General features: G+C 32.3%; 2 protein-coding genes across 2 annotated transcripts; both read right to left on the bottom strand.

Moving 5' to 3' along the window:
• Window positions 1-11,333: 11,333 nt before the first annotated feature.
• On the bottom strand, window positions 11,334-12,255 carry LOC144555185 (proline-rich protein 2-like). Its single transcript, XM_078303429.1, has 2 exons — window positions 12,019-12,255; window positions 11,334-11,899 (listed from the first exon to the last, which is right to left on the bottom strand). Exons 1-2 carry the CDS (start codon window positions 12,176-12,178, stop codon window positions 11,334-11,336), a joined length of 726 nt encoding a protein of 241 aa, XP_078159555.1. The 5' UTR covers window positions 12,179-12,255.
• A 5,454-nt stretch (window positions 12,256-17,709) lies between these two features.
• On the bottom strand, window positions 17,710-18,896 carry LOC144555047 (proline-rich protein 2-like). The gene is made up of 2 exons (XM_078303247.1): window positions 18,660-18,896; window positions 17,710-18,540 (listed from the first exon to the last, which is right to left on the bottom strand). Exons 1-2 carry the CDS (start codon window positions 18,817-18,819, stop codon window positions 17,960-17,962), a joined length of 741 nt encoding a protein of 246 aa, XP_078159373.1. The 5' UTR covers window positions 18,820-18,896; the 3' UTR covers window positions 17,710-17,959.
• Between the last annotated feature and the right edge of the window lie 2,651 nt (window positions 18,897-21,547).

Genomic DNA, 21,547 nt, shown 5'->3' on the forward strand with positions numbered 1-21,547 from the left:
TAATATATGAAAACTTTGAAAAAAAAATAGACAAGTATGCTGGTTTTTGGCGTTGTCTCATTCATTTAGTGGTTCGTGCTCATCAATGCATACAGACACACACACACACAAGGCTAGAGGGACCCTTTTTCTTTGGAGAAAAAATTTAGTGGGTTTCGATTTAAGAAATTAAAAAAACATTAATTAATAGAACAGTTTGGTGTATAAGTTACTCTTAATTTTGCGTTAATCATCCAAATAAGGAAGAGGTATGCACAGAAAAACGCACTATGTTATTCATTACTGTTTATTTGATTTGTTAATTCTTTTCAGACTTCTGATTTTTTAGTAGTGAACTTCAATCTAAGTTTCTATTATTGATGCATTATAAGTTTCAATACAAATATCTTTAATATATAATGGGGTTAATTAATTCTCATTTCTTTCTTTTTTTATAAATATATGGATGGCTTTTTATATAATTTAAGAAAAATTCATGATACTATAAAATTAACCTTCATTCTCAGCAGAAAAAAAATATCATAGTACTATAAAATTTTATACGCTTGGCACACTAGTGTCTGATGAACTAGGTACTAGTTTTTGGAGGAAACTTCGTTAAAAAAAGAAAAAGAAAAATTATAAGCATTATTTTTGGAAAACATCTAATTGTCCACAGCTTGTTGTCCACAGTTTGTCCACAAAAAACTGTCATTTGACTTGCGCCAATCCTGCAAAATTACTAATTCAATGCTGTAACTTGTATAACAAATCTTATAAAAAACACACTTTAAATTTCAAACATTCAGCGGGACCACTTTGTGTACTTGCAACTTGCACAACTTGTCAAACTAACTGTACTTGATGCGGGACCACTTGATGTACTTCTCTAACTTACAGTTAATGACAGTTTTAAAACCTTCTAAAACATTTTAAAATTGAACCACTTCTCAAACTTGCAGTTTTTTCAAAATAATCCCGAAAATTATACAAAATTATTTTTTTGCATCAAAATTAATTTTTTTGAATCAAAATTAATTTTTTTGAATCAAATTTTCTTTTTCAAAATTAAAATTAATTTTAATTTTTTTTCCTCAATTATTAACATTTATATATGCATCTATATCCTATAAATTAAAACTACACATGCTGTAAAACATAAATATGAAAACTATAGAATTTCAATACTATAAAATTTTCAAATGTAAACTATAAAACTAACAGATGCAAACTATAAAACTGTAAATCTGAAAACTAAAACACTATAAAACTGAGATAAATACACTGCAAAATTCAAAACTATAAATTTAAAATATGTAAACAGTAAAACTAACAGATGCAAACTATAAATCATCAGTACATCAAATATCACAACCACATTGTTAAACATTAGTAACTGTTCACAAGATTAATACTGTAAAATCATAAGATGAATACTGTAATATTAACTGGGTGAATACTGTAAAATGACAAGATCAATACTCCATACCGCCTCTTTATCATCTCTTTCCTCTAGATTTTTATAAGATGAATACTATAAAATTACAAGATGAATACTATAAAATTAACATGGTGAATACTGTAAAATGATAAGATCAATACTCCACATCGCCTCTCTATCATCTCTTTCCTCCAGATTTTCACAAGATGAATACCGTAAATTACAAGATGAATATTGTAAAATTAACAGGGTGAATACTGTAAAATGACAAGATCAATACTCCATATAGCCTCTCTATTATCTCTTTCCTCCAGATTTCCACAAGATGAATACTGTAAAATTACAAGGTTAATAATGTAAAATTAACAGGATGAATACTGTAAAATGACAAAATCAATACTCCATATCATCTCTCTATCATCTCTTTCCTCCAGATTCCACAAGATGAATACTGTAAAATTATAAGATGAATACTCTAAAAAAATTTAAGGTGAATACTGTAAAATGACAAGATCAATACTCCATATCGCCTCTCTATCATCTCTTTTCTCCAGATTTCCACAAGATGAATACCGTAAAATTATAAGATGAATATTGTAAAATTACTTGCATCTTGGAAAATTTAAATCCGTAAATAACTCACTCAATTTAAATTTCGCCGCTGCTCTTCAATTCAAATCGCAAATGATGAAGATAAGAGCTGATTCGTCGTGTTCTTCTTTCGAAAATGAAATCAAATATTGTAAAACAAAATATCGAATACTGTAAGTTCTTAAATCAGAAAATTCAAATCGACGACATTACAAAAACGATCTATGTAATTTTGAATTAAAATATTAAATTCAAAACAAAAAATTCAAATCAGACACGATCGTAATCAGATAGATCGTTTTTGTATTTTTTTTATTCAAATAATAAAATTAGTTACCTCCTATATATAAATCGCATAAAACGATCTGAGTCATAAAACGATCAGAGTTAGAGTCAGATCCGGTCAAATAAATCACATAAAACGAGGATATATGCTATCTGATCTAGTCAACTTCAACATAAATCACATCGCAATAAGATAGCATGGATAGTAAAAAATTCAAATAAAAAAGTCACGAATCTTCAAATCGCATAGATCGATCCTGTAATTTCTCATTCATGTTGAAGTTAAAAGTCTCGAATCTGTACATCTTTGTGAGAAATCAGAGCAGTTACTGCCGTCAAGGTCGCCGCTGCCGTCGCTGCTAAATTCGGGTCGATAAATGATCGGAGATGTTTCTAGGAGAAAGAGAAAAAGGTCAATTTTAAGATGGAGCGGCAGCGAGGGTTTAGGCTTTAAAGAGAGATGGAGACTAGATTTTGTCTTGATCGTAGGAAAAGGAAATAGAGACAGAGGTTGTTAAAATTAGTTAAACGAAGAGCGGATAAGGTATGTGGACAGATCGTGGACAAATGTGTGTGGATGAAAACCTTTTCTCTTATTTTTGAGATAATTAATTAAGTTGGATGGTTAAATATGGTGCTTAAAAAAAGTTGTAGCTAAGGCTCAGTATCTTAAACCAAGAATGGCAAGAAAGATGCAATATTTTCATATTCAACAACATCTAACGAGGTTTCATGCACTTTCATAATGGAACATTAATTAATTAAGTCAAGCATGAATCTAGTTAGATGTGTAAACACAAGTCTTTTATGTTATTTTTTTTTACTTCTTTAATTGATTTTCTGGTAAACTAAACTCTATATTATCCCAATTGAATTGTCTATTCATGAGGGTTTTTTACTTTTTTTTTCAGTTAGCATATACATAGAACAGCCAATGTGATGGAGACTTGAAACCACATCGCTGCCTTAAAAGTATGGGACAATTATCTCCATGCAGCTAACTAACCGGCTTAATCATGCATTGCATTAATTTCACAGCAAAAACTTGCATTACATTACCATATACTTTCTCTGTTAATTTTGATAATATGTTATTTTTGTAGTTTAAAGAAAAACACACACAAAAACACAACTTTTGATCTAGTTTCAAAAATAATACTATTTGTAGGAGATGTCGCATGTTCGAGATCTAGATGAAAAACTTTTGTGAATATTTAATATTTAAATGGTTTGATCTCCGACTTTTACTAATAAGACATCATTAAAAAGAACCTACAAGCAGGGCCGGTCCTAAAAATTTTGAAGCCCGGAACGGAATAAAAATTTGAGTTATTTATATAGGGGTGTAAATGAATCAGATATTATCTGATTTCGTTCGGATCTAAATTCGGAAAATTACTTAAATTATCTTATTTGTATTCGTATCCAAGATTATCGGAATTTGTATCCATATCCGAAAAGTTATAACGAATAAGACCGGGATATTGTTTAATAATTAACTATCTATATCTGCATCCGTATTCATATCCAAAAAGTTACAACGGATAAGGATACGATACTTTAATAATTAACTATTTGTAACTATATGTATCTAACCGTTTACACCTCTACTCCACAAAAAATGATTTGTTAAATACCAATGATTTATTACTTCTATTTTAGTTGCATAGTATTGATATATGATCGTTAATGGAGCTGGTTCAAGACTCTCTTTGTTTTTTTTTTTTTTGTTCTATATGCTTAGAAAAAAAAAAATTATTGATCTTCAATTGATATATTCTGATTAACAATATAATATTATGAGATGAATAGTGACTACTATTTTGGTACTATGATATATGTTTTGTATCTGACAAATTTATTATGAAAAATATTAGATATAATGATCAGATAATTTTTTCATACAAGTTTTAAGATACAAATATCAATTAACAAGATTAAGAAAATTAAAAAGCAAATCAGAAAATAAAAAAGGATTAAAATGGAGGTGTGCATGCCAATTCCTTAATGGAGAAGAAAACAAACAAGAGATGCGGAGGAAGATTTGCAAAAATTAAACTGGGGAGTTGGAAAAGTTTATGCATTTCGTGTGAAGCTTTATGGTAGTGCCATAAATATCTCAAAACTTCAAATACTTCCGAGAATCTCAGAACTTGAAAGTTTACTTTCCAGTATTTTCCATTTACAATTGGCTACAATCTTTACTTCAGGGAACGCTTATTGGTTTCTTCGTTTCTATTTTGTACTCTCTAATTCTTGTACTGTCCTTGAACTGAAAAATTAATATTCTATTGTACATGTGTGGTCTTCGACAAAATTCCGTAAAGAGCAACTTGCTCTGTTAATGCCAGTACCTTTCAATTTTAATTGTAATATTTATTATTCCCAAGATAAATCCAAAAATTTCTGTCATAATTGACACCATTTATGTTCTTTAAGACTGCATCTGATTGATTTGTTTCACTACTAGAATTCCCAGTAATGGCAACGGTGGGATTGGGCTTGTTGCAACGGCTTACCCTTGCTATAGGCCCCAAAAACGCCATTTGCAAGCGTTACGCTTGCAATAACTACCGTTGCTTTAAACCTCCATGCAAATGCTCAATTTCTGACTTTTTGCAAGCGCCTACGCTTGCTAAAATATTTCCCTAGACTTTCTGCGTGGTCAACTGAGTATTAGCAAGCATACGTATCGTAGGCCCCACTTAGTATTTGAAAGGATGTCCCTCGTGGGTCCCACCTAGTTATTAGCAAGGATATCATTTGTGGGTCCCACTTATTATTTGCAAGGATGTCACGCATGGGTTCCACCAGATTATTAGCAAGGTTATCAAACATGGGCCCCACCTGACTATTTGCAAAGACATAATTAATACTTTTTGCATGCTCTAATTCTATAATCTTCCCTCATTGTATCAATCTGGTACCACCCCGATACCAACCCAGTACCAACCCAATAAACTGTTACAATTCCATTGAACCAAATTTACATAAACACATTTAAATATAAAGATATAACATTTAATAAACATTAATCAATATAGTACAATTATTATACATTGTACCAATATACATTACAACAACAGTAATGAAATGAACTTCTAAATATGCCCAAAATACATCGACCACCCATTTAACAATTTTTACAAAATAAATTACAGTCAAGAAATTAGTTGCATAATTCTGAAATTTGCCATTAGCACCAATCATCAGAAGCAGCATTTAAGAATGTTCAAAATAGTCTTCGCAATCAAATACCTAATGAAATAAACAATCAAAATATTTAATAAGTGCTAAAAGTGACATCACTGATATATATCTTTTATAAGATAAAATTTTCAATTGAACCTTATTAAATGAACAAAGACAACATATTTTCTTCTTTTACCTTCTATCGTGAACAGAAGCAAGCATTTGATTGTCATGGTTCAATGAAACATCACGGGTACCAACTTCATTTCCTTCTTTTGTAGCACTTTCCATATAAATCACATAAACCTTGTGTTTCAAGAAAAATAATTAATGTTAATTAAGTAGAGAAATGATAAAGATTTCTGAGTAATAATGTGGTTACCTTAAATGGTTGCATAACTCATAAAATGGTTTCATTATGTGATTGAATATGTCAAGTTGAAACAATTATATATCCAAACACAAACCTTTAGACAAATAGAGATGTGGGGTGGTTTGCTTTGATTCTATCAAACGCTTTGCAATGGCACACGACATAGCCACTGTCTGCTAGTCCAAGAAAAAAAGAAGTCACAGAATACATGTAGGTTTCACTTGGCTCGGTTTTTTGGAAATCACAGAATCAGATAAGGTAGAAAAGGCACATGTAGGTTTCACTTGCATACATGCCTCTACCATGCATTAATCCAACAGATCGGTCTCACTTGCATTAATCCAACAGATCGGTCTCACTTGCAATGGCACACGACATGACCATATATGGTTACAGGATTGATGACAAATTGAATCTAGGTTGATTTAAGTTGATGATTAGTTACATACTTGAGAACAATTTAGAAGTCATTTGGGCTTAAATGAATTGCAATTACACAACTAACAAGAAAGTTCAAATGCAACGTAGTGAAGTAGTTGATCGATTAAAGAATTTGGGGGGCAATTTCAATTAGTCTGGTATGCATGAAGAATTTGGGGCTTACGATACTATGAATGGATGAGCCCGTCAACTGCTTGTAGAAAAGCATCTTTGAGAAATTCCTGCAATCGAGTTGCAACCTTAATTCCTACAAATCTGTTATGCAATGGTTTTAGTAAATAGTTTGATTAATCAATAAAAATTCAGGCAGTAATTATTCTAGAAAAATAATTAAGGAAAAAAATGTGAAGGCATACCTCAATGTGCTCGTCAGCCCCGTACCTCGTCAACCGACCAGCCCCGCACGCCCAAATCTAGCCTCGCCTGAGCACATGCTGCACGTCCGCACCAGGCCAGCGATCGCACCACCTGAGCCGCCTCCAGCCTCGCACGAGGGTTTGGTGGTTGGATTATATGTGTGCGGGGGGAGGCAATGAAAGAGGGGGCGTGAGCGCGTCTTTGCTGTGATCAATGCTAATAGGCGCCGATCTGAGGCATTAGAGCGAAAGAGCGAAAGAGCGAAAGAGAGAAAGAGAGAAAGAGAGATGGCGGAGAGCTTTTAGAGAGTTAGATTTTACCGTAATAAGGAGAATCTGAATTTTTAGGAGGGAAATGAAAATTTAGGAAGGAGCCGAAATGAATGTTTGGAGAGAAATGAAAATAAACCCTAAGTTCCCCAAGTCCACAACAGAGAAGAAAAATAGAAGATGCTCTGTATCGTAATATACTCCAAGGTAACATAATATTTTTGTTTAAATCAGGATCGTCTAAGAAGAGTTTTGCACGAATATTAAAACATCTGGTGTATCATTTAAAACCGCATCTAAAAAGCAATATTATATTACCTCAGAGAATAGGGACTTCTTACCCACAATCTCTAAAATAAAGACATCAAGACCATTCATTATCTATCGAACGGTTTAGAGTTTGATATTTACTAATTGGATAATTTATGTACAACAAATAATATTTAAAAAATTCAAAAAAAATAAATTTTAATTATTTCCATCTTATATAGCCAAATAATACTTATTATTATCATTTTTATATACATTCATCATTATATGTCCCTTCAAATTTAGAAAACATTTTCGGACCATTCATTTTCACGCGGAAAATCAACGGTCGATCTGTAATAAAATCTTTCCAAATTTGTTTTAAAATGATCAAGGGAGAACAATAAACGGAACCAACATAAAAGTTTGGAAGTTTTATTATGTATGGTCTTCGATCCAACACGAAGTGTTTATGGCCATACGATACTTCAATTTTCAATTAACTAGATGGATGGGTAAATAAAAACAAAATTTTATCAAACTTAGATACAAGACAATAAATGTAGTGTTTTTTAATTTAAACGGTTCCGATCGACCATCGGTGACATATTCTCGTGCATCTTCATTAACTCACGAAACAAGAGTTTATGTTTCATGTTCATACATAGAAGATATGAGTCAAGTAAGCAACATGCATGTAATGCTATACAATTTAATGTGTCAAAATCAAATAATTAAGTAATAAATATGTTATAACATTAATTGTTGCATAAATTTCATAAATAAATTTCATTTTTTTAATATTATTTGTTGTACTTTTAATTTTATCTGACCAGAGAAACCATAAAAATTTTAAAAATATTTTTTTCATATTATTTGTCGTGCGTGAATTACCTAATTATATTTTGTTTCATTTTCATAATATTTTCTAAAAAATTGTTTTTCTGAAAAATATTTTGATTTAAAAAAAGTCACTCAACTTAATTTATTTTATCAAGTATCAATTTTTTTAGAAAAGCGGTAAGGATTTAAAAAACCACTCAACTTAATTTTAATCTATGCATATGTAAATCATAGAAAAATAGTAAGGATTTTAAAATCTTCTTTTTAATTATCTTATATTATTTTGTAGTATATGTTTTATCTAATCTATACATATGTAAATCATAAAAATTATTTTGTTAACTTTTAATTTTATTCTGACTTTAATAATTTGACCTTGTAAAATACCACTCAACTTAATATATTTTGCAATAAATTTTAAATATACAAGTGAAATAATTTTAATTTCTTCTCAAGACTAATATGAAATTTATCTGCAATTTAAATTCAAGACTAATATGAAATTTCAGATTGAGTTCCAATATCTGTCGTGTAGAGCCTTAACTTGTTTTTATTTTCTCTTCTTACCACCCGCCTTCTCCTTTTTCTGGTGGAGGAGTTTATCGAACTCAAAATTTTGATTCCCTCCTCTCAAATTTCACTTCTCCCTCTCTGAACTTTTGTGAAAATTTATTTCCCTCTCAATTTTCACTAGATACTTCTCTCCAACCAAGCCCTAAATCCCCACCAAACCATCCCCGCCAATACCTTTTACAGTTTTGAATTTGTAGCACTCACTTCCCGACAGCCCCGATAATTCATCCAAAGAAGCAATTAGACGATTCTCAATGGTGCCTTTCCCTCTTCAGGCTGCACCCCACTTCCCCAATCAATCTCACCCTCCCCTCTTCAGGTTGCGGAGCCCAGATAAGATATCTGAGCTTAATCCCCTTTGGTCCTCCTGCTAAGGATACACAAATTGGTGAGTAGTAAATTCAAGATCAACTAAAATTAATTGGTTAATTGAATTTCTTTGTTACTGTTGTTGTTAATTTGGCTACACTTCCACTATACTCACGAGGTGTTTGATGAAATGCCCCGTTGAATCATGTGCATTCTTAAGTCTGAGTGGTTACATGATAAACTTGCTGAGAAGTACAAGGTCAAGGTATAGTGCATTGACAGTGATGCTGTGGTACTTAACTGGTATCAACCTTGTGAGACCAACATCTGCACAAAATTCTCACAAGCTTTAATTATACTTTGAGAATTTAGGTTTCTACAATCTAATTTCATGCTTCTCTTTGCCAAATAGGGAACCGAGGCTCTGGCCAGACCCCACTAAACTGGGAGACTCGAGCTAACATCACCCTGGTAGTCTCCCGTAGACTCCACCACATCCACTCAGGGGGACTGTTGGAGAAATTAATACACTAATGTCTACTGGTACAGTATTTTCTATGACCAGTCCAGATTCTGAGAAATTATGGACTGTTGGAGAAATGTGTACAAAAACAGATGTTACCTTTCTTATTTTTACTTGATATTTTGTGGAATTACATTAGATATATATGGGAGGGTTATGTAAAATTTTGAAGGGGTACTGTGTGGGAAAAATGTGAGACAAAGCAATTTGAACTGGCACACCAGCTGCTGTTCAGAAAGCTGCAGCAGGTTGCGTCAAGTTCGAAGGCTCCAAAACTGAGTCTCCCAAAGACGCATGACCATAAAACTTTCTGAGAAACTGGGATTGAAGTTTACATTGTGGTAATGTTTTATTGTTTCTCCAAACTGGTGCGATATACAAACATAGAAGCCCTTTATGTTATTTTTTTTTATTGTTTCTCTGTTACATATGGACAGTATTTTTTCTTATTGTTATCGTACCAGTTGTATATATGGTCAGTATTTGTCTCAAATACATTAATCTCCTGTCTCAAATACATACATTAATCTGAAAGTATGGTGAATTTACTATCGATTCAAATGAAGATAATCATGGGGGGGCTATTCTATTAATTTGTGGGTTGTATACAATACATTAACTTCATATGTACACAGTGGGTACTCAACAAAAAGAAAATCAAATTTTTAATTGGTAAATCAATACATGTATGTGTTGTGGCAATTTGGTGAATTATTTGTGTATCTCAATTACTTTGTAAAGTAGGATGTAATATTTTTTGTTTTTTTTCCTTCCATATATATATTTTTTTATGGAATCCTGTGTAATATTGAAAAAAAATATATTACCACCTCTAATCCAGTGTAATATTGTTTTGTGTTAATGCATCCAGATTCTTCATTTATCTAATATCATTTACCTTCTATACAAGTAAATGAATACAATATTGAACTGTTGACCTTTTGATGAGCCTTCAACTACACAACCACTGGGATATATACACCTTGTTTTATTTTAATTTGTAGTCTCATTAGTTATAGGATAATACTAATTTTTGTTGTCTCCGTACAAGGGTGTCTCTCTGGATAATACTAATTAACGTCTTTTACAATAAAATAATATAAAATGCACCTTACAAAACATTAGCAAGGGTGCCTCCTGCAAATAGTTAGGACCTTCACAACTCAAAAACAATTGCAACGGCCCCCCTTGCAAATAATAATGACCTGCACAATAAAATAATGTAAACAGAACCCTTTATTTTATTTGCAACGGTGCCCCTTGCAACTAGTGTGTTGTGACCGTCTGGGACTAATTTGCAAGTACAATAGGAGACATTAGCAAGGGTAAGTATAAGACATTAGCAAGCATGCTTATTTGCAAGGGGCTGCCGTTGCAAATATATTAATTTATTCGGAAGAAATCAGAATCTCAATTTCTATTGCAAGGGCTCTTATTACCCTTGCTAAAACCACCTAGTACCGTTGCCATTACCGGGAATTCTAGTAGTGTTTGGTATATTTTAACCGTCCAGTATTTGACAGAAATTATATATAATCAAATAAAAACTAGAACAATAAAATTGTTTTTTTTCCAGAATCCAAATACAAATATAAATACAAATACAAATACAAATACACAATGATCTATATATATATATATCAACTTCAAAATAGATGAACTATAGCAAAATTACAAATACAAATTGCAATATACAACTAGCCCAAATACACAAGAGAGATATATATATATATATAAACCTTATCAGACTAATAAGTAATAGCACCTTCAACTGCACAACAATCCATAATATATAGAAGCCCTTAAGTAGGACCCTTCAAAAGCAATTAGTTATCAAACTGCAATTCCATGCATCCTTTTTAGATAGTCTAAAGAGCACATTTAATTGCATTTTTTGATAACCTCGATTTAGTTCTTAGTATCAGCAGGAGGGAAAAAAGGCTTCTTTTGAAAATACTTCGCCCAAGGATGTGGCTTCTTGTCAATAGGAGGGAAACCAAATTTCGGGTGGGGTTGGAACCATGGATGCACTGGCTCATCAGGAGTTGGCTTCTCATCAGGAGTTGGCTTAGGTGGCTTAGGTGGCTTAGGTGGCTTGGGTGGCTCTGGTACAGGTGGTGTAAAGAAAGGTTTCTTGTGGAATAGGTCCCACTTAGGTGGCCAGAAGGTCGCAGAATTGCAAATGCCGGAGAGGATTTGCAATTTTCCATCTTGACCCACGGTGAATGTGTGCTGGTCTTTCTCTTTTGATGCTAAAGTTATGGTTAACGGGTCGGCTTTGGGACACGCCTTGTTGGATTGGTCCCTTAGCTCGGCTAGGCATGCCGGTTTGAGAGTAGTGATGCCTTCGGATTCTTCGTGGAGGAGGTCGATGGGAAGGTTTACGTGGAAGTTGCCTGATTTATCAAGCTGGCTCACTCCCTTGGTCTCATATTGGCCGTTGGCTGATTTGCACTTGATTGCAACTCTAAGACCTACATTATTAAATAATTAATACAAAACATATATATAAGGTTGGATTTATAAGTCTGAGCACATGTTTATTCTTGTCAGACATATGCTAGCTTGTGCATCAGAAATTTACTATATCTACCTTTGAAAGCTTGTTCAACTTTGATATTCTTCTCAACGCAATCCACACATTCGGTTGAGCCGACCACCGTCACGGTCTTTTCTGCCCTGACAATTCCAAAAGCCAATGTCACGAAACAAAACCCAAATAATAGGTTTTGTTTCATCCTCTGTGTCCCCATCAAAACAGCTTAATTAATGAAGACAGAAACTAGAATAGGAAGGAGTAGTGAGATGAAGAGGTACTGGGTGCATATGGATTAGTTTATATAGTAGTGATGGAATGCTAGTGCAAGGGTGGTACAGTGTAACAGTAGTGTGTTTAAGGGCTCAAATGATATATAGGCGCCGCATTTATGGTTTAAAGCATTTAATTGTTCCATAATTTGGCTAGTTAATTTAATTTTTTTGGCAACCGGATCCGTATCTCTAACCATATATAGTTTGCTACTATATATGTCATGTGATGTGATGAAAACCGTCCGATTTGAACTGAATGCGTCAGATCATGCTGATAGGAAGGATATTTTTAAACTGGATGGCATAATGCCGGTAGCTAGTGTCATTACTGTACCATGTTACAACAACCATAGACGAAATGTGAGTCATTAATTATTAAGCAGTATAGCACATTAAGGTAATGCAGCGTGAATCAGTGAATGCCTTAACTGTGGCCTAACTCTGTCGTAACTTCTAGGAAACAGATATTTCAATTATCAATAAATAATATCCCATGTTTTATATATACCATATGGTTATTTTGGCGCCACCTATTTTTCCTTCCAATCAGTACGATATAGACACTTTTCATTAATATATGAAAACTTTGAAAAATATATAGACAAGTATGCTGGTTTTTGGTGTTGTCTCATTCATTTAGTGGTTCGTGCTCATCAATGCATACAGACACACACACACACACACAAGGCTAGAGGGACCCTTTTTCTTTGGAGAAAAAATTTAGTGGGTTTCGATTTAAGAAATTAAAGAAACATTAATTAATAGAACAGTTTGGTGTATAAGTTACTCTTAATTTTGCGTTAATTATCCAAATAAGGAAGAGGTATGCACAGAAAAACGCACTATGTTATTCATTGCGGTTTATTTGATTTGTTAATTCTTTTCAGACTTCTGATTTTTTAGTAGTGAACTTCAATATAAGTTTCTATTATTGATGCATTATAAGTTTCAATACAAATATCTTTAATATATAATGGGGTTAATTAATCCTCATTTCTTTCTTTTTTTTATAAATATATGGATGGCTTTTTATATAATTTAAGAAAAATTCATGATACTATAAAATTAACCTTCATTCTCAGCAGAAAAAAATATCATAGTACTATAAAATTTTATACGCTTGGCACACTAGTGTCTGATGATGAACTAGGTACTAGTTTTTGGAGGAAACTTCGTTAAAAAAAGAAAAAGAAAAATTATAAGCATTATTTTTGGGAAGCATCTAATTGTCCACAGCTTGTTGTCCACAGTTTGTCCACAGAAAAACTGTCATTTGACTTGCGCCAATCCTGCAAAATTACTAATTCAATGCTGTAACTTGTATAACAAATCTTATAAAAAACACACTTTAAATTTCAAACATTCAGCGGGACCACTTTGTGTACTTGCAACTTGCACAACTTGTCAAACTAACTGTACTTGATGCGGGACTACTTGATATACTTCTCTAACTTACAGTTAATGACAGTTTTAAAATCTTCTAGAACATTTTAAAATTGAACCACTTCTCAAACTTGCAGTTTTTTCAAAATAATCCCAGAAATTATACAAAATTATTTTTTTGCATCAAAATTAATTTTTTTGAATCAAATTTTCTTTTTCAAAATTAAAATTAATTTTAATTTTTTTTCCTCAATTATTAACATTTATATATGCATCTATATCCTATAAATTAAAACTACACATGCTGTAAAACATAAATATGCAAACTATAGAATTTCAATACTATAAAATTTTCAAATGTAAACTATAAAACTAACAGATGCAAACTATAAAACTGTAAATCTGAAAACTAAAACACTATAAAACTGAGATAAATACACTGCAAAATTCAAAACTATAAATTTAAAAGATGTAAACAGTCAAACTAACAGATGCAAACTATAAATCATCAGTACATCAAATATCACAACCACATTGTTAAACATTAGTAATTGTTCACAAGATTAATACTGTAAAATCATAAGATGAATACTGTAATATTAACTGGGTGAATACTGTAAAATGACAAGATCAATACTCCATACCGCCTCTTTATCATCTCTTTCCTCCAGATTTTTACAAGATGAATACTATAAAATTACAAGATGAATACTATAAAATTAACATGGTGAATACTGTAAAATGATAAGATAAATACTCCACATCGCCTCTCTATCATCTCTTTCCTCCAGATTTTCACAAGATGAATACCGTAAATTACAAGATGAATATTGTAAAATTAACAGGGTGAATACTGTAAAATGACAAGATCAATACTCCATATAGCCTCTCTATTATCTCTTTCCTCCAGATTTCCACAAGATGAATACTGTAAAATTACAAGGTTAATACTGTAAAATTAACAGGATGAATACTGTAAAATGACAAAATCAATACTCCATATCATCTCTCTATCATCTCTTTCCTCCATATTCCACAAGATGAATACTGTAAAATTATAAGATGAATACTGTAAAAAAATTTAAAGTGAATACTATAAAATGACAAGATCAATACTCCATATCGCCTCTCTATCATCTCTTTTCTCCAGATTTCCACAAGATGAATACCGTAAAATTATAAGATGAATATTGTAAAATTACTTGCATCTTGGAAAATTTAAATCCGTAAATAACTCAATCAATTTAAATTTTGCCGCTGCTCTTCAATTCAAATCGCAAATGATGAAGATAAGAGCTGATTCGTCGTGTTCTTCTTTCGAAAATGAAATCAAATATTGTAAAACAAAATATCGAATACTGTAAGTTCTTAAATCAGAAAATTCAAATCGACGACATTACAAAAACGATCTATGTAATTTTGAATTAAAATATTAAATTCAAAACAAAAAATTCAAATCAGACACGATCGTAATCAGATAGATCGTTTTTGTATTTTTTTATTCAAATAATAAAATTAGTTACCTCCTATATATAAATCGCATAAAACGATCTGAGTCATAAAACGATCAGAGTTAGAGTCAGATCCGGTCAAATAAATCGCATAAAACGAGGATATATGCTATCTGATCTAGTCAACTTCAACATAAATCACATCGCAATAAGATAGCATGGATAGTAAAAAATTCAAATAAAAAAGTCACGAATCTTCAAATCGCATAGATCGATCCTGTAATTTCTCATTCATGTTGAAGTTAAAAGTCTCGAATCCGTACATCTTTGTGAGAAATCAGAGCAGTTACTGCCGTCGAGGTCGCCGCTGCCGTCGCTGCTAAATTCGGGTCGATAAATGATCGGAGATGTTTCTAGGAGAAAGAGAAAAAGGTCAATTTTAAGATGGAGCGGAAGCGAGGGTTTAGGCTTTAAAGAGAGATGGAGACTAGATTTTGTCTTGATCGTAGGAAAAGGAAATAGAGACAGAGGTTGTTAAAATTAGTTAAACGAAGAGCGGATAAGGTATGTGGACAGATCGTGGACAAATGTGTGTGGATGAAAACTTTTTCTCTTATTTTTGAGATAATTAATTAAGTTGGATGGTTAAATATGGTGCTTAAAAAAAGTTGTAGCTAAGGCTCAGTATCTTAAACCAAGAATGGCAAGAAAGATGCAATATTTTCATATTCAACAACATCTAACGAGGTTTCATGCACTTTCATAATGGAACATTAATTAATTAAGTCAAGCATGAATCTAGTTAGATGTGTAAACACAAGTCTTTTATGTTATTTTTTTTTTACTTCTTTAATTGATTTTCTGGTAAACTAAACTCTATATTATCCCAATTGAATTGTCTATTCATGAGGGTTTTTTACTTTTTTTTTCAGTTAGCATATACATAGAACAGCCAATGTGATTGAGACTTGAAACCACATCGCTGCCTTAAAAGTTTGGGACAATTATCTCCATGCAGCTAACTAACCGGCTTAATCATGCATTGCATTAATTTCACAGCAAAAACTTGCATTACATTACCATATACTTTCTCTGTTAATTTTGATAATATGTTATTTTTGTAGTTTAGAAAAAAACACACACAAAAACACAACTTTTGATCTAGTTTCAAAAATAATACTATTTGTAGGAGATGTCGCATGTTCGAGATCTAGATGAAAAACTTTTGTGAATATTTAATATTTAAATGGTTTGATCTCCGACTTTTACTAATAAGACATCATTAAAAAGAACCTACAAGCAGGGCCGGTCCTGAAAATTTTGAAGCCCGGAACGGAATAAAATTTGAGTTCTTTATATAGGGTTGTAAATGAATCAGATATTATCTGATTTCGTTCGGATCTAAATTCGGAAAATTACTTAAATTATCTTATCTGTATTCGTATCCAAGATTATCGGAATTTGTATCCATATCCGAAAAGTTATAACGAATAAGACCGGGATATTGTTTAATAATTAACTATCTATATCTGCATCCGTATTCATATCCAAAAAGTTACAACGGATAAGGATACGGTACTTTAATAATTAACTATCTGTAACTATATGTATCTAACCGTTTACACCTCTACTCCACAAAAAATGATTTGTTAAATACCAATGATTTATTACTTATATTTTAGTTGCATAGTATTGATATATGATCGTTAATGGAGCTGGTTCAAGACTCTCTTTGTTTTTTTTTTTTTTGTTCTATATGCTTAGAAAAAAAAAAATTATTGATCTTCAATTGATATATTCTGATTAACAATATAATATTATGAGATGAATAGTGACTACTATTTTGGTACTATGATATATGTTTTGTATCTGACAAATTTATTATGAAAAATATTAGATATAATGATCAGATATTTTTTTCATACAAGTTTTAAGATACAAATATCAATTAACAAGATTAAGAAAATTAAAAAGCAAATCAGAAAATAAAAAAGGATTAAAATGGAGGTGTGCATGCCAATTCCTTAATGGAGAAGAAAACAAACAAGAGATGCGGAGGAAGATTTGCAAAAATTAAACTGGGGAGTTGGAAAAGTTTATGCATTTGGTGTGAAGCTTTATGGTAGTGCCATAAATATCTCAAAACTTCAAATACTTCCGAGAATCTCATAACTTGGAAGTTTACTTTCCAGTATTTTCCATTTACAATTGGCTTCAATCTTTACTTCAGGGAACGCTTATTGGTTTCTTCGTTTCTATTTTGTACTCTCTAATTCTTGTACTGTCCTTGAACTGAAAAATTAATATTCTATTGTACATGTGAGGTCTTCGACAAAATTCCATAAAGAGCAATTTGCTCTGTTAATGCCAGTATCTTTAGTTTTTAATTGTAATATTTATTATTCCCAAGATAAATCCAAAAATTTCTGTCATAATTGACACCATTTATGTTCTTTAAGACTGCATCTGATTGATTTGTTTGGTATATTTTAACCGTCCAGTATTTGACAGAAATTATATATAATCAAATAAAAACTAGAACAATAAAATTGTTTTTTTTCCAGAATCCAAATACAAATATAAATACAAATACAAATACACAATGATCTATATATATATCAACTTCAAAATAGATGAACTATAGCAAAATTACAAATACAAATTGCAATATACAACTAGCCCAAATACACAAGAGAGATATATATATATATATATAAACCTTATCAGACTAATAAGTAATAGCACCTTCAACTGCACAACAATCCATAATATATAGAAGCCCTTAAGTAGGACCCTTCAAAAGCAATTAGTTATCAAATCTGCAATTCCATGCATCCTTTTTAGATAGTCTAAAGAATACATTTAATTGCATTTTTTGATAACCTCGATTTAGTTCTTAGTATCAGCAGGAGGGAAAAAAGGCTTCTTTTGAAAATACTTGGCCCAAGGATGTGGCTTCTTGTCAATAGGAGGGAAACCAAATTTCGGGTGGGGTTGGAACCATGGATGCACTGGCTCATCAGGAGTTGGCTTCTCATCAGGAGTTGGCTTAGGTGGCTTAGGTGGCTTAGGTGGCTTGGGTGGCTCTGGTACAGGTGGTGTAAAGAAAGGATGGGAAAAGAAAGGTTTCTTGTGGAATAGGTCCCACTTAGGTGGCCAGAAGGTCGCAGAATTGCAAATGCCGGAGTGGATTTGCAATTTTCCATCTTGACCCAGGGTGAATCTGTGCTGGTCTTTCTCTTTTGATGCTAAAGTTATGGTTAACGGGTCGGCTTTGGGACACGCCTTGTTGGATTGGTCCCTTAGCTCGGCTAGGCATGCCGGTTTGAGAGTAGTGATGCCTTCGGATTCTTCGTGGAGGAGGTCGATGGGAAGGTTTACGTGGAAGTTGCCTGATTTATCAAGCTGGCTCACTCCCTTGGTCTCATATTGGCCGTTGGCTGATTTGCACTTGATTGCAACTCTAAGACCTACATTATTAAATAATTAATAGAAAACATATATATAAGGTTGGATTTATAAGTCTGAGCACATGTTTATTCTTGTCAGACATATGCTAGCTTGTGCATCAGAAATTTACTATATCTACCTTTGAAAGCTTGTTCAACTTTGATGTTCTTCTCAACGCAATCCACACATTCGGTTGAGCCGACCACCGTCACGGTCTTTTCTGCCCTGACAATTCCAAGAGCCAATGTTACGAAACAAAACCCAAATAATAGGTTTTGTTTCATCCTCTGTGTCCCCATCAAAACAGCTTAATTAATGAAGACAGAAACTAGAATAGGAAGGAGTAGTGAGATGAAGAGGTACTGGGTGCATATGGATTAGTTTATATAGTAGTGATGGAATGCTAGTGCAAGGGTGGTACAGTGTAACAGTAGTGTGTTTAAGGGCTCAAATGATATATAGGCGCCGCCTTTATGGTTTAAAGCATTTAATTGTTCCATAATTTGGCTAGTTAATTTAATTTAATTTCAGTTAGCATATACATAGAATAGCCAATGTGATGGAGACTTGAAACCACATCGCTGCCTCAAAAGTATAGGACAATTATCTCCATGCAGCTAACTAACCGGCTTAATCATGCATTGCATTAATTTCACAGCAAAAACTTGCATTACATTACCATATACTTTCTCTGTTAATTTTGATAATATGCTATTTTTGTAGTTTAAAAAAAACACACACACAAAAACACAACTTTTGATCTAGTTTCAAAAATAATACTATTTGTAGGAGATGTCGAATGTTCGAGATTTAGATGAAAAACTTTTGTGAATATTTAATATTTAAATGGTTTGATCTCCGACTTTTACTAATAAGACATCATTAAAATTAAAGAACCTACAAGTACAAATGTGGAAAATATGTACCAAATTTTTTGGCAAAGTACTTAAGACCATATCATATTAAATTATTAACTAGGAGTAATTATCTTATAGTATGTTCATTCGTGAAACTTTTGGATGAGGATTTGTTACTCTTCTTTCAAGAAAGCAGGTTTCTAATTTTCTTCATCCAACCATTCAAACATTTTCAACCATTCAGATTTTGAAGTGAAGAGAAAAGAAACAGATTTTATCTTCAAATTGAACTGTTAAAACACATTTGAACAGCCGATGAATTTACTATATCTAGAAATACCAATGTCAGTATGTAAGATTGAACATGTAATAGTGTCTGTAGACGTAACATATCGCTTTCGTACATCAAACAATGAATTTACTATATTCGCTCTTCTATACGGAGGCTGTGATCGGAACCAATTGTTTTTAGAATTCAATAGACGAGATGATTTTCAATTGAACTTTATTGATCGACATTAAAATGAATAAGAATTCAATTAATCTCAAATTTTTGATTGAAAAGTCCATATATTAGAAAAAGAAATAATTTCAGTCAAGTAAAAATGACCCGATTTTTTTATTTATATCCAAAAAAAAATATAAATTTAAAAAACTAACCCAACTGCCTGTTAATTTCCAAATCTACTCAAACCGGAAAAAAAAATTTCTGGTTTCAATACCAATTTCGGGAAAAAAAATTTCCGGAAATTGGATCCTAAATCCGGATTGGGTAGATTTGGAAATTAACAGGCAGTTGGGTTAGTTTTTTAAATTTATATATTTTTTTTATATAAATAAAAAAATCGGAAAAATGACACTTTTATTCTGGTTATTATTTGTCCCACAAATACATATACTTATAACAAAATACTATCATGGAAAAAACAATAGAGCATCTAACTTTATTAATTAACAACTAAGATATTCATTTGTCCCTCATCTATTCAAATAGCGCATCTATACTTTTATCTTTCATTTTTACAGCACAAGAGAAACAACACAATCAAATACAAAACTGAAGAACTGGTACGAAACTGGTTATTATCTCATACTGTACAAAACACCAAGAAAAAAGAGAAATTTAGATGTATGCCCATCAAAACTTTATAATTTAGATATTTTTTTAAAGTTAGTGACAATTGCCGACTAACAATCATATTAAAAGATGGAAAATATGTAGAGTAATCACATAGTAGTAAAACCTCCAACTAAACAAGGTTACATAAAAATGAGAATACGAATATTTAAATTTACAACAGCACTAAATAGAATATAAAACCCCCAACATAGATCAGTAGATGCTAGCAAAGGCTCCTCTAATTCGACCTGTTAGTGCCATGCTAGCTCTTGTCGCTACAGGAGCAATAGCCACTGTTGCACTTGTTTACTGGTTTCATGAATCAGGGTGTGCACTGTGCACCACCTTGCTTTTTTTCCATGAGAAGATTTTCCGTAGGAGAATTTACTATATTCGCTCTCAGACACAAAATCTTGATTGGACGAGATCACAGCTGGTGGGGCCCACGCAACCGGTACTTGCCAGCTCACGCGTGCTAATCACCCAATCCCTCTCCTCTTGTGCGGGCTTGTCTACGGACTATTTCTAACAATTATGATAACTCGAGTCAGTTTTGTACCCGTCAGTTCTCAACGGTTAACCCGTTACACCATGGAATACATAACCTGTCAACAGAATATCAAAATTGTCGAGATTACATCTCCAATTCAATACCATCCTGTTTGCACTGCAACCACAATCTAAGCTGAGATTATGAAAAATAAATTTAATGAAACGAGCAAGAGAAGAGGGTTGGTTTTGGTAGAACCGATGGGTACGAGGATCATTTCGTTTGAGCATACCATCACATACCTTGCCCCATATAATAATACAAAAATCAAGGACTTATATGCTTTTTAAGACATTAAATCTCATTCCACTAAAGCTTGCATAGTTTAGGTCACCGACTGCACTTGTATACCATTCGCCCAATAATCCTATTGTCATATCAATATCATGCCCAACAAAATTAGCACATATATATAAAGCTTATTCTTTAACAACACAGATATATAAAGATATATAAAGTTGTTTTTGTCCGATATATCGTACAGGTATGGATCTATTATT

The sequence above is a fragment of the Carex rostrata genome, chromosome 6, assembly GCF_964058835.1.
Source record: "Carex rostrata chromosome 6, lpCarRost1.2, whole genome shotgun sequence".
In the NCBI taxonomy this organism is placed as follows: domain Eukaryota; kingdom Viridiplantae; phylum Streptophyta; class Magnoliopsida; order Poales; family Cyperaceae; genus Carex; species Carex rostrata.

Bases quoted from the DNA above. Each gene is read 5' to 3' on its own strand.
- LOC144555185 (XM_078303429.1), bottom strand. From the start codon at position 12,178: ATGGGGACACAGAGGATGAAACAAAACCTATTATTTGGGTTTTGTTTC. The intron at 11,900-12,018 runs GTAGATATAGTA...TTAATAATGTAG, and splicing joins AGTTGAACAAGCTTTCAAAG to GTCTTAGAGTTGCAATCAAG.
- LOC144555047 (XM_078303247.1), bottom strand. From the start codon at position 18,819: ATGGGGACACAGAGGATGAAACAAAACCTATTATTTGGGTTTTGTTTC. The intron at 18,541-18,659 runs GTAGATATAGTA...TTAATAATGTAG, and splicing joins AGTTGAACAAGCTTTCAAAG to GTCTTAGAGTTGCAATCAAG.